The 14,475-nt window shown below is 44.3% G+C and overlaps 1 protein-coding gene across 2 annotated transcripts in view; it reads right to left on the bottom strand.

The window, feature by feature from the left end:
• The window catches only part of LOC118361487 (progressive ankylosis protein homolog), a 33,225-nt gene extending 28,600 nt beyond the window's left edge, over positions 1-4,625 (bottom strand). Inside the window, exon 1 of one of the 2 annotated variants that reach the window (XM_035741463.2) lies at positions 3,880-4,625. In XM_035741463.2, coding sequence (XP_035597356.1) covers positions 3,880-3,975 — 96 coding nt within the window. In that variant the 5' untranslated portion in view covers positions 3,976-4,625. The remainder of the gene's footprint in view (positions 1-3,879) is intronic. The other variant, XM_035741462.2, reaches the window with a different exon arrangement.
• Between the last annotated feature and the right edge of the window lie 9,850 nt (positions 4,626-14,475).

The raw sequence follows: 14,475 nt of genomic DNA, 5'->3' as shown, positions 1-14,475 counted from the left end.
CACAGTTGACAGTGCATGTCAGAGCAAAAACTAAGCAATGAGGTTGAAGGAATTTTACGTAGAGCTCCGAAACAGGATTGTGTCGAGGCACAGATCTGGGGAAGGGTACCAAAAAATGTCTGCAGCACTGAAGGTCCCCAAGAACAGTGGCCTCCATCATTCTTAAATGGAACCACCAAGACTATTCCTAGAGCTGGCCTTGGTCAGGGAGGTGACCAAGAACCCGATGGTCACTCTGACAGAGCTCCTATGTGGAGTTAGGAGAACCTTCCAGAAGGACAAGCATCTCTGCAGCACTCCCCCAATCAGGCCTTTATGGTAGAGTGGCCAGACGGAAGCCACTCCTCAGTAAAAGGCACACGAGTCAGCTTGGAGTTTCCCAAAAGGCATGAATGCCAAGTCCTGAGCAAATCTAGCATCATCCCTATGGTGAAGTATGGTGGTGGCAGCATCATGCTGTGGGGATGTTTTTCCAATGGCAGGGACTCAGGATCGGTGGAAAGATTAACAGAGCAAAGTACAGAGAGATCCTTGATGAAAACATGCTCCAGAGCGCTCTGGACCTCCGACTGGGGCGAAGGTTCACCTTCCAACAGGACAACGACCCTAAGCACACAGCCGAGACAATGCAGGAATGGCTTCCGGACAAATCTCTGAATGTCCTTGAGTGGCCCAGCCAGAGCCCGGACGAGAACCTGATCGAACATCTCTGGAGAGACCTGTGCAAGCGACACTCAGATGTGTTACGTCAAGAAAGGGAGACAAATACAAAATGTCATCTATCTAATCTGGAGGAGGAAATTGTTGTCCAAAATCAAACTTTCAACAGGCACTGACCAAACATTGATAGAGTGAATATGCACACACTCAGCCAATTCTTTCCACTGGTGTCATTAAGATAGGCTATTCTGTTTGCTAAATTTAGTTGAGAACTATGATAACAGATATATTAGTATTGTCATTGTCTTCTCTTTACAGCAGTAACTATTTGCTTTTCAAACTGTTTTCCAGCAATTATGTTTTGAAATATTGCAATATGCCTGGTAGTGCTGGGGGATCAATAGTTACATTGCGGGACATTATTTTTGACTATCGTATCATTTAGACTATTTTTATTTTCATTTTATTTTATTTTTTAAATTGTGCTAGTTTGCTGTACCGGCACCAAAACTCCATAGCCTTTTCTCCATTTTATTTTTTAAATAATGAGTTAATTAGATTTCGAACTCTTTGTCATGGCTCGTCCCTCTGCAGCAGACATGGTGAGCAATATGTTTGACAAATCAAATCGCAATAAATAAATAAAATCACAATATTGATTCCCAAAATAATACTGAGAATAGCAATACATATCGCAACGGAACCTAAGTATCGTGATAACATCGTATTGTGAGGTCCCTGGCAATTCACAGCACTAATGTCTGGCTGTGCCTCTACTTTTCACTGAGTCGCAACTCAAAAATCATATAGGCTATTTGGTATTTGCCACCAAAGCTCTACAGTGGGACCATTTTATTAGCATATGCGCCTAAATATTTTGCTGTGCGACCTGGAATTTGAATTTAGGAACACCAGTGCACCTACAACATTTAAGATTCTAGCTTTATTTCTTCATACACCACATGGCCAAAGTCATGGGCATTACTATGGAGTTGGTCCCCCTTTGCTGCTGTAACAGCTCCACTCTTCAGGGAAGGCTTTCCACTAGATGTTGGAACATTGCTGCAGGGACTTGCTTCCATTCAGTCATAAGAGCATTAGTGAGGTCGGGAACTGATGTTGGAGAATTAGGCCTGGCTCACAGTCGGCGTTCCAATTCATCCCAAGGGTGTTCAATGGGGTTGAGGTCAGGGCTCTGTGCAGGCCAGTCAGGGCTCTGTGCAGGCCAGTCAGGGCTCTGTGCAGGCCAGTCAGGGCTCTGTGCAGGCCAGTCAGGGCTCTGTGCAGGCCAGTCAGGGCTCTGTGCAGGCCAGTCAGGGCTCTGTGCAGGCCAGTCAGGGCTCTGTGCAGGCCAGTCAAGTTCTTCCACACTTATCTCTACAAACTGAGTAGTATTTGTCTGTAATAAAGCCCTTTTGTGGAGAAAAACACATTCTGATTGATGTGAAATCCCTAGATTTGGGCCAAATTAATTTGTTTCAATTAACTGATTTCCTTATATGAACTGTAACTCAGTAAAATCGTTGAAATTGTTGCATGTTGCATTTAGTTATGTATAGTTTTCATTGGGAAGGCAGATAAATCGTTTTTATCAAAAGCAATCCCTTTTGCATGAGAAAGCACAGAATCCTAGTAATTGCTACACATGCTTAATTACGTCCATTTTGTTTTGAACCGACTTCGCGGGGCACCTGACTCACGCCCGGGAGGGAGCCAGGTTCCAAATAGAATTGCATTCAACTTTCATCCGAAACAAAACACCTACACGGGCACCCGGGCGGGATTAATCGAACTGTGTGTGTCCCCAACTTTGCCAACAGACAAAACACTGAATGGATCAGTGGTTCACCAATCAGGGCCTCACATGGAGTGATGTGTAATGAAAACATTTGTTGAGGGGGAGAAAGCAACATTCCCATGAAACAAGTCTATAACATTAATATCAATTATATTCTGAGAATATAGCAACCATGTTCTGTGGGAAGTAATGGAATATTCTCCCAACCCTCAGAAAACAGGACACATGAATGTTCCTGTAAAGGAAAATATGCTTACTTTCCTTATGAAACACAATTTTCCACCGCCATGCAAAAGAGTGGTTTAACATTAATCCCAGATGTTGTATATCTGTTCAACCAATCAGGTTGAAACTACCAGACCATGGGCTATGTTTATTTTATGCCTGATGCTGTGGCAGCATCGCATTGGTGGAAACCAAGACTACTCTCAGGGCAGGCCTGGTTGTTGCAAGAAATGTTGGCGTCATGTCTGGAACTATTTTAGCTAACCCGTTTCCTAACCTTAACCTAAATCTCCTAACACTTTAAAAACAAAACAATTCTCACCCACCAAGCACGTTTTTGTATGGAGGTCAATGCTGTGTCGAATTTGGTCCCCGCCAAAAAATGTATGGCTTATATACTATGTATTTAACTGAATATAAATGTCCTAATGCATACGTTGTTAGGAGTACTGATATAATTAGGCCACGTGACTTCCCCGCAACTTTGCGGGGGGGAAAAAACTAATTTATCAGAGTTGTATTGAGATGACTAAGCATATTCATGTTATGAGGCTAGTATGGTTGCATTTCTCCATTGAATACATGCGGTTGAAATCAGCAACCCTCATCGAATATTCAAAAAAGTATTCAAATAATGAGATGTATCCACAAATCCAAAGAAAGTATTAGGCGGGATTAGAATTTTGTCACTAGCATGGTAGTGGAAAACAGTGTTTCATAAAGTAAGCATATTTTTCCCGCCATATATCCATTCAATAAAGTTGAGGAAATTGATGGCTATGCAGCCTGAATGGAGAATATGTCAGGTATGAACCGGTACACAAGTGATGCAAATGTATTGCTGGCTCCATAATTTATTTGGACGGTAAAATGACCCGTCTCAATATCGCCATCTGTCGGCGTTTAAATTATACACGTGCCTGTAATGAATTGATCAAATTGTTGAATTGTAGGCCACTACTAGTGGTGGTCTGATGGATAGATACAACATTCTGTACCACGTTGAATGCTTAGTTCATGTAAAATCAAACAAGCGATAGAAGTTATCCGGACCGTGTTTTGGCAGAGCCTGACATCTAGCTAATTGTTGACGTTCAATCCGTCACTCTTGCCTCAACCCCCAATGTTGGCTACCGACTAGCACATATCCTATGCAAATATCGCTGTCTCATGTCAATTTGATGACGCCGACCTACCTGTTCACCGAGGTCGATGGCTACATTGGTAATAGCCATAGGCACCAGAAAGCTGATGAGAGGCCAATATGGAATGAGAGATGGAAATTCCAACATAGTATAGCAGGGGTGACAGAACCAGGGGCATCTGCTTCAGTCGTGATTATTTAAAATATTACGTTAAATCGGTAGAATAGATTGTAGGTAGGCACTTCACGTTAAATAAATGTCAATTCAACTGACAATCAAAGTCAGAATGCTCCCCGCATCGCTGGATCCAAGGAATACGCTTTGGTGTGAGAGGAGGCGAAGGTCAGAAGAATTATTGCAGATGGGCGTTTCTCCATCGCTCGACAACGTTGGAGAAAATGACAGCAAGCTGCATTAAAAAAAATTGACCGAGAGAATCCAGCGAGAACCTCGGCTTGTATCAAAACAATGAGGGAATACCAGAAAGCTTTGCTCTCGTAGCATACGATTCTGAGCGTTCAACAGCAAGCCATCCCCGCCTTGCCTGAATCCGAACCACACACGTGGGTCGGCACCAAATTTAAACTTCCTCCACCTACTCTCGACGTCATGAATTATAGGTAGACAAATCAAATTGTAATGGTCGTGTACACATATTTAGCAGATGTATATAGCTGGTGCAGCGAAATTATTATGTTTCTAGCTGCAACAGTATACTTAAATTGCGTGCGCAAACTCAGTCTGGCTATCTACGCCGATTTCAGAGCGCAGAATAACTGATTCATTTACGAACGCGAAACAGCCTCTGAATATGGCCAGTGTCAGTAAATGAGGGGGAGGGGGAATTACATTGTTACCATTGTTACCAGCAGCACAGTTACAGTCACTAACGCTCTATTTGACATGAAAACAGCCTAACCAGCGAGTAAAATGGTCAGAGTTCTCTTATTTGTGTCTTGACGGATCAACCCTAATCCTCGGTCGGAGCGTCCAGTGTGCGCTCTGAACGCTCAGAGGTAACGAACGACCCAGAGCGCGTTCTGACTCACTGGAGTGGAGCCAATTTAAGAATACAGCCTTATTAAACAATAAGGCACAAGAGGTAGCGCTGTAACGGGTAAATAAATGACATTGTTCTCCCCGACGCGATACAATGCCTTATTGCTTTAATAAAAATGTACTTTTACCAACATAATTTAATTGTCATTAAAGCTTTATTTTGGTAAATCAATTAATACAATGTAATTCTTCCACTAGAATATTTAGTCTGGACAAAAATCTGGTTAGTTATTTTGGTCATGTTGCTCATTCTTTTGCATAGTTGCTATGCAGAAGGTCTGGTCGCCCGTTCTTAACAAAATAGACTACCCATTTACATTTGACTGTATTCAAGATACAGCACTGACTCGCGTACCTTATTGATTTTATAAAACGGTTACTGTTACCAACATAACATTGCATAGTTGCAATGTAGATGGATGGTGGTCCGTTGTCAACAAAATGTTTGCTATGCAGGCTGGATAATGTTCTTGACACTTGCTAGCTAACCAACTTCAGATAAATCTGTCACGCCAAACATTGAACCTGGAATGGCAGTTTTACCACATTTTCGTTAGAGTTTTTTTTCTTCCCTATTGGCATTTATTTAGATTTGTCCATGATAATGACGTTGATGCGTGATTTCGCCGAGCTCAGAAAAAAAGTTGTCTCATCTCGTCTGGGCACGGTTCACTGTATGTATGGTACTACAGAGATTGAAATGAAAAAGTTAAACATTGTTTCCGAGATTGGACAGGCGCTGTACCAAACTAAATGCTATGCTGGAAGCAAGGGGAAATAATGCGCAAATTGAGATTAAATACAAGAGATGATTCGGACATGAACATGATATTCTTATGGCGGTGGAGTGATTATTTTCAGATGGAACTGTTTGCGTGCATAATGTGCCTGTGACAGCCAATACAGCACGACCTCCCTTCGGGCATGGATTCTACAAATCAGAAACATTGCACAAGGATGTTGGTCCATGCTGACCCGATGGCATCACACAGTTTCTGCAGATTGGACAGCGGTACACCACTGCCACCAGCCTGTACTGTTGATACCACGACCCCCCTTTGCCTCCAGAACAGCCTGGGTTCTTCGGGCATGGCTTCTACAAGTCAGAAACGTTGCACAAGGATGTTGGTCCATGCTGACGCAATGGCATCACACAGTTGCTGCAGATTGGACAGCGGTACACCACCGCCACCAGCCTGTACCGTTGACACCATGCAGTATGGGTCCATGAACTCATGCTGCTTAAGCTAAATCCTGATTCTGCCATCAGCATGACAGGAACCGGGATTCGTCGGACCAGGCAATGTTTTTAAGCTTTTTCTTGTTTTTAGCTGATAGGTGTGGAACTCTCTGTGGTCTTCTGCTGGAAATCCTTGATAACGATAGACGAGTTGTGTGTTCCGAGATGCTGTTCTGCACACCATTGTTGTACTACACCATTATTTGTCTGTTTGTGGCCCGCCTGATAGCTTGCACGGTTCGTGCCATTCTTCAACCTCTTATCAACTAGCGGTTTTCGCCCACAGGACTGAATGCATTTTTTTTGTCGCACCATTCTTGGGAAACACTAGACATTGTCATGCGCGAAAAGCCCAATAGTGCGGTAGTTTCTGTGATACTGGATCCGGCGTGCCTGGCACCGATGATCATACCACGCTCAGTCGTTTAAGTCACTAGTTTGGCCCATTCTAACGTTAAATTGTAACTGAATGCCTCAATGCCTGTCTGTCTGTTCTATACAGGAAGCCACGGCCACGTGACTCACTGTATGTAGGAGCGATCCATTTTTGTGAAATGGATGGTGTACCTAATAAACTGTCCAAAATGATGTGGACACCTGCTCATCGAACATCTCATTCCAAAATCATGGGCATTAATATGGTCGTCTGTTCTTAACAAAATGGACTACCCATTTACATGTAACGGTATTCAAGATACAGCACTGCCTCGCATGACCTTATTGATTTTATAAAACAGTTACTGTTCCCCCTTTGCTGCAATAACAGCCTCCACTCTTCTGGGAAGGCTTTCCACTAGTTGTTGTAAAGTTGCTGCGGGGACTTGCTTCCATTCAGCCACAAAAGCATTAGTGAGGTCTGGCACTGCTGTTGGTCAATTAGGCCTGGCTTGCAGTCAGTGGGCAAAGCATTGGCTGGAGTGGTGTAAAGCTCTCTGCCATTGGACTCTGGAGCAGTGGAAACGCTTTCTTTGGAGTGATGAATCACGCTTCACTATCTGGCAGTCCGACGGACGAACCTGGGTTTGGCAGATACCAGGAGAACGTTACCTGCCCCAATGCATAGTGCCAACTGTAAAGTTTGGTGGGGGAGGAATAATGTTCTGGAGCTCTTTTTCATGGTTCGGGCTAGGCCCCTTTAGTTCCAGTGAAGGAAAATCTTAACGCTACAGCATACATTCTAGACGATTCTGTGCTTCCAATTTTGTGGCAACAGTTTGGGAAAGGCCCTTTCCTGTTTAAGCATGACAATGTCCCTGTCCACAAAGAGAGCTCTATACAGAAATGTTTTGTCGAGATCGGTGTGGAAGAACTTGATTGGCCTTGACTGACCTCAACCACATCGAACATCTTTTGGATGAATTGGAACGCCAACTGTGAGTCAGGCCTAATCGCCCAATATCAGTGCCCAACCTCACTAATGCTCTTATGACTGAATGGAAGCAAGTCCCTGCAGAAATGTTCCAACATCTAGTGGAAAGCCTTCCCAGAAGAGTGGAGGCTGTTGTAGCAGCAAAGGGGGGGACCAACTCCATATTAATGCCCATGATTTTGGAATGAGATGTTTGACAAGCAGGTGTCCACATACATTTGGCCATGTAGTGTATATTATATAATGGTGTGAATGGACAGTATATGAATAGAAATGGTGAGTACAGCTGAGGTCTTTGATGATCTTATTGGCCCTCATGACACACCGGATGCTGTACTGTAGATGTCCTGGAGGGCCGTCAGTGTGCCCCCAGTGTTGTGTTGGCCTGACTTCACCACCCTCTTGAGAGCCTTGTGGTTGCGGATTATGCAATTGCCATACCAGACGGTGATACAGTCAAATAGGATACTGTCAATGGTGCATCTGTTGAAATTTGTGAGGGTCTTAAGGGCCAAGCTGAATTTCTTCAGCCTCCTGAGGTTGAAGACTTGCTGTTGTCCTTCTTCATCAAACTGTCTGTGTGGTGTGACCATTTGATGAACTTCAAGCTTTTCACCCTCTCCACTGCGGCCCAGTTGATGTGGATGGGGGCATGCTCTCTCTGCTGTCTCCTGAATTCCTTCATTTGTTGACGTTGAGTGAGATGTGATTTTCCTGGCACCTCTCTGCCAGGGCCCTCACCTCCTCCCTGTAGGCTGAATCATCGTTGTTGGTAATCAGGCAAACCACTGTTGTGTCGTCAGCAAACTTGATGATTGAGTTGGAGATGTGCGTGGCCATGCAGTCATGGGTGAACAGGGAGTACAGGAAGGGGCTGAGCACCCTTGTGGGGCCCTAGTGTTGAGGATCAGCGTGGTGAAGGTGTTGTTGTCTACCTTCACCACAGTTGAATGCAGAGTTTGTAGGCCTATGAGGGTTGCTGAAGAAACAAAAGTCCAAACTATAAAGGTAGCAGCTGATTAAACTTCAAAACACAGACAAACTACTAGCCTACATGGAATATTTTTACAGTATCCTCAAGATACTACACTACAATGTTTTATGGGTTCTGCAGTAAAATGGATGCCTTTAGGAAGAAAAAAAAATTCTGGAACCTATATAGGAAATTGGTGCAATAATATACTTGTAAACTTGCAATGACAAGAACTTTGTACGACCTGATCAGGGATCTAACCCACAACGTTGCAATCCCATGGTGATACTCTAGCCACAACGCCACTGAGTTGAGAAATGTAGGCCCGATGAAACTGTTGAATCTGTGGCAGTGTGTTAAATTGTCAGTTTGGCCCCGGGCCCCCTGGGTACTTTGGACCTGTTTAATTTTAAACCTATTAAACTAGTTTCAAGACTAGTCATTCAACTGAGACTGCTCTTCTCTGTATCACGGAGGCGCTCTGCACCGCTAAAGCTAACTCTCTCTCCTCTGCTCTCATCCTTCTAGACCTATCGGCTGCCTTCGATACTGTGAACCATCAGATCCTCCTCTCCACCCTCTCCGAGCTGGGCATCTCCGGCGCGGCCCACGCTTGGATTGCGTCCTACCTGACAGGTCGCTCCTACCAGGTGGCGTGGCGAGAATCTGTCTCCTCACCACGCGCTCTCACCACTGGTGTCCCCCAGGGCTCTGTTCTAGGCCCTCTCCTATTCTCGCTATACACCAAGTCACTTGGCTCTGTCATAACCTCACATGGTCTCTCCTATCATTGCTATGCAGACGACACACAATTAATCTTCTCCTTTCCCCCTTCTGATGACCAGGTGGCGAATCGCATCTCTGCATGTCTGGCAGACATATCAGTGTGGATGACGGATCACCACCTCAAGCTGAACCTCGGCAAGACGGAGCTGCTCTTCCTCCCGGGGAAGGACTGCCCGTTCCATGATCTCGCCATCACGGTTGACAACTCCATTGTGTCCTCCTCCCAGAGCGCTAAGAACCTTGGCGTGATCCTGGACAACACCCTGTCGTTCTCAACTAACATCAAGGCGGTGGCCCGTTCCTGTAGGTTCATGCTCTACAACATCCGCAGAGTACGACCCTGCCTCACACAGGAAGCGGCGCAGGTCCTAATCCAGGCACTTGTCATCTCCCGTCTGGATTACTGCAACTCGCTGTTGGCTGGGCTCCCTGCCTGTGCCATTAAACCCTACAACTCATCCAGAACGCCGCAGCCCGTCTGGTGTTCAACCTTCCCAAGTTCTCTCACGTCACCCCGCTCCTCCGCTCTCTCCACTGGCTTCCAGTTGAAGCTCGCATCCGCTACAAGACCATGGTGCTTGCCTACGGAGCTGTGAGGGGAACGGCACCTCAGTACCTCCAGGCTCTGATCAGGCCCTACACCCAAACAAGGGCACTGCGTTCATCCACCTCTGGCCTGCTCGCCTCCCTACCACTGAGGAAGTACAGTTCCCGCTCAGCCCAGTCAAAACTGTTCGCTGCTCTGGCCCCCAATGGTGGAACAAACTCCCTCACGACGCCAGGACAGCGGAGTCAATCACCACCTTCCGGAGACACCTGAAACCCCACCTCTTTAAGGAATACCTAGGATAGGATAAGTAATCCTTCTCACCCCCCTTTTAAGATTTAGATGCACTATTGTAAAGTGACTGTTCCACTGGATGTCATAAGGTGAATGCACCAATTTGTAAGTCGCTCTGGATAAGAGCGTCTGCTAAATGACTTAAATGTAAATGTAAATGTAATGCAACAACTAGGTGTCAAAGCAACATGATATATTAATTATACAGTTGGAGTCAGAAGTTTACATACGCTTAGGTTGGAGTCATTAAAACTCATTTTTCAACCACTCCACAAATGTATTGTTAACAAACTAGTTTTGGCTAGTTGGTTAAGGAATCTACTTTGTGCATGACACAAGTCAAACAATTGTTTACAGACAGATTACAATTCCAATTCCAGTGGGTCAGACGTTTACATACACTAAGTTCACTGTGCCTTTAAACAGCTTGGAAAATTCCTGAAAATTATGTCATGGCTTTAGAAGCTTCTGATAGGCTAATTGACATAATTTGAGTCAATTGGAGGTGTATATGTGACCTACCTTCAAACTCAGTGCCTCTTTGCTTGACATCATGGGAAAATCAAAAGAAATCAGTCAAGACCTCAGAAAAAAATTATTGTAGACCTCCACAAGTCTGGTTCATCCTTGGGAGCAATTTCCAAACGCCTGAAAGTACCACATTCATCTGTACAAACAATAGTACGCAAGAATAAACACTATGGGGCCACGCAGCCTTCATACCGCTCAGGAAGCAGACGTGTTCTGTCTCCCAGAGATGAACGTATTTTGGTGCGAAAAGTGCAAATCAATCCCAAAACAGCAACAAAGGGCATGTGAAGATGTTGGAGGAAACAGGTACCTGTATCTATATCCACAGTAAAACGAGTCCTATATCGACATAACCTGAAAGGCCACTCAGCAAGGAAGAAGCCACTGCTCCAAAACCGCCATAAAAAAGACAAACTACGGTTTGCTACTGCACATGGGGACAAAGATCATATTTTTTGGAGAAATGTCCTCTGGTCTGATGAAACAAAAATAGAACTGTTTTGTCATAATGACCATCATTATCTTTGGAGGAAAAAGGGGGTGGCTTGTGTAACAGATGTGAAACGGATAGCTTAGTTAGCTGTGGTGCGCGCTAAACAGCGTTTCAATCGGTGACTTCACTTGCTCTGAGACCTTGAAGTAGTGGTTCCCCTTGCACTGCAAGGGCCGTGGCTTTTGTGGAGCGATGGGTAACGATGCTTCGTGGGTGACTGTTGTTGATGTGTGCAGAGGGTCCCTGGTTCGAGCCCGGGTATGGGCGAGGGGACGGTTTAAAGTTATACTGTTACATTGATGCTGTTGACCCGGTTCACTAGTTGCTGTGGAAAAGGAGGAGGTCAAAAGGGGGGTGAGTGTAACGGATGTGAAACGAAATAGCGTTTCAATCGGTGACGTCACTTGCTCTGAGACCTTGAAGTAATGGTTCCCCTTGCTCTGCAAGGCCCGCAGATTTTGTGGAGCGATGGGTAATGATGCTTCGTGGGTGACTGTTGTTGATGTGTGCAGAGGGTCCCTGGTTCACGCTCGGGTATGGGCGAGGGGACGGTCTAAAATTGTACTGTTACACATGCAAGCCGAAGAACACCATCCTAACCATGAAGCACGGGGGCGGCAGCATCATGTTGTGGGGGTAATTTGCTGCAGGAGTGGCTGGTGCACTTCACAAAATAGATTGCATAATGAGGTAGGAAAATTGTGGATATATTGAAGCAACATCTCAAGACATCAGTCAGGAAGCTTGGTCGCAAATGGGTCTTCCAAATGGACAATGACCCCAAGCATACTTCCAAAGTTGTGGCAAAATGGCTTAAGGACAACAAAGTCAAGGTATTGGAGTGGCCATCACATAGCTCAATACTATAGAAAATGTGTGGGCAGAACTCAAAAAGCATGTGTGAGCAAGGAGGCCTTACAAACCTGACTCAGTAACACCAGCTCTGTCATGAGGAATGGGCCAAAATTCACCTAACTTATTGTGGAAGGCTAACTGAAGCATTTGACCTCAAGCTGAACCTCGGCAAGACGGAGCTGCTCTTCCTCCCGGGGAAGGACTGCCCGTTCCATGATCTCGCCATCACGGTTGACAACTCCATTGTGTCCTCCTCCCAGAGCGTGCTTGCCTACGGAGCTGTGAGGGGAACGGCACCTCAGTACCTCCAGGCTCTGATCAGGCCCTACACCCAAACAAGGGCACTGCGTTCATCCACCTCTGGCCTGCTCGCCTCCCTACCACTGAGGAAGTACAGTTCCCGCTCAGCCCAGTCAAAACTGTTCGCTGCTCTGGCCCCCCAATGGTGGAACAAACTCCCTCACGACGCCAGGACAGCGGAGTCAATCACCACCTTCCGGAGACACCTGAAACCCCACCTCTTTAAGGAATACCTAGGATAGGATAAGTAATCCTTCTCACCCCCCCCTAAAAGATTTAGATGCACTATTGTAAAGTGGCTGTTCCACTGGATGTCATAAGGTGAATGCACCAATTTGTAAGTCGCTCTGAATAAGAGCGTCTGCTAAATGACTTAAATGTAAATGTAAATGTAAGTTAAACAATGTAAAGGCAATACTAACAAATACTAATTGAGTGCATGTAAACTTCTGACCCACTGGGAATGTGATGAAAGAAATGAAAGCTGAAATCAATCATTCTCTCTACTATTATTCTGACATTTCACATTCTTAAAATAAAGTGTTGATCCTAACTGACCTAAGACAGGGAATTTTTACTAAGACAGGGAATTTTTAAATGTCAGGAATTGTGAAAAACTGAGTTTAAATGTATTTGGCTAAGGTGTATGTAAACTTCTGACTTCAACTGTATATGGAAGCAAGGATAGGCTTTACATATCTAATTTGTTCTCATGTTGTCCTTCACATTTTATATGGATAGGTCCACATAGAGTCGTAGGATATATGGATTATCTCTGATAAGATTACCAGTGTCTGCAGTCTGTGTTGGGCCAGGAGTTTTTCTTGACCATATTACCTGTCCAAAAATCCATGAACTTGATTACGGTATGGCTTGATAGGGTTTTATGCCACAAAATAGATAGCAACTATTTTCCCACTACATTTTAGTACACTTGAATAATTGTCTCAGCAAAATTCATGGATTTATTTCTGAAATCATTTAGGAAAGAGCTAATTATAGAATCAATTGCAGATGACCATGTTCAAGAGAATCAATGAGAATAATGGAATAATATTATGATATTGAAGCTGCTTTTTACTGTCAAATATTATATTGTATACCACCTGTACTATCTATGGATATTACTGATTTGATTACATAATATAATATAATATATGCCATTTATCAGACGCTTTTATCCAAAGCGACTTACAGTCATGTGTGCATACATTCTACGTATGGGTGGTCCCGGGGATCGAACCCATTACCCTGGCGTTACAAGCGCCATGCTCTACCAACTGAGCTACAGAAGGACCTGAATGTAAAAGATAATCCAAACCCAGTAGCATCAACTGGCCCTGACTCCACCTGCGTTTATAAACCTGTTATTCTGGGGGAAGTGGCTAACTTCCATTCATTGTTTTTTTAAAATTTTCTTCGTGAACAACCTTTTAAATCGTATTTTAGATAACGTTCATCTCCCCCACGTGCTGATGTTGCTCTGCACTGTCGCTTTTTAGACGCTAGAGGGTGCTTTATAACCATACATCGATTAATCGTCTGTTTTTATTGAGGACATTCCAATGTCTTTCTTCACGTTCAATGGCCAATTTGTGGAGGTGCTCATTTTTAAAACGAAACTTTAGCAGTGCAGTTATATCTGGCCTGTTGGAAGTCAACATCGTATCTCGTCACCATTGCCATAGCTCACACCAAGGTCTGGATCATCAAAGTTCAAGCTCTTGCCCTACATACCCACATGATCAACTGGGTTTACCTGCCGCAGACTACCTAATCAAGCATGTCTTCTTGCTGCATGTTTCTTGTCCATCAGGTAAAGTTTTCTATCTGGTTGTTCTGGGATTTGTCAGATGACCCAGTCCCTGCTGAACTATTATTTCCCCTAGTCTCCGAGAGCCATGTATTTAAATATCTCCCCTACGTTTAAATATTTAAATATTTAAACATGTATTTAAATATCTCCCCTATGCTTGGTGAGTTTTCAGGGAAAAACATGTACAGAAGAAACAGTTTGAGATTTTTTAAAACTGTATTTTACATGTATTTCCGATTATGCTCCCTCCCTCTGATTTATCAATACAGTAACTCATTTCAGATACAGAATATGACAGGCTTTGAAGTGTTGTGCAAATGAACTGGACATGGATCTTCTCTCTGCTGCTGAGACGTAAAGCTGTTTTTGCACGGAATACTGCGT

This window comes from Oncorhynchus keta, chromosome 28, assembly GCF_023373465.1.
Source record: "Oncorhynchus keta strain PuntledgeMale-10-30-2019 chromosome 28, Oket_V2, whole genome shotgun sequence".
Classification (NCBI taxonomy): Eukaryota; Metazoa; Chordata; class Actinopteri; order Salmoniformes; family Salmonidae; genus Oncorhynchus; species Oncorhynchus keta.
The sequence above is the reverse complement of the archived record's forward strand: the minus strand, read 5'-3'. Positions and strand labels throughout refer to the sequence as shown.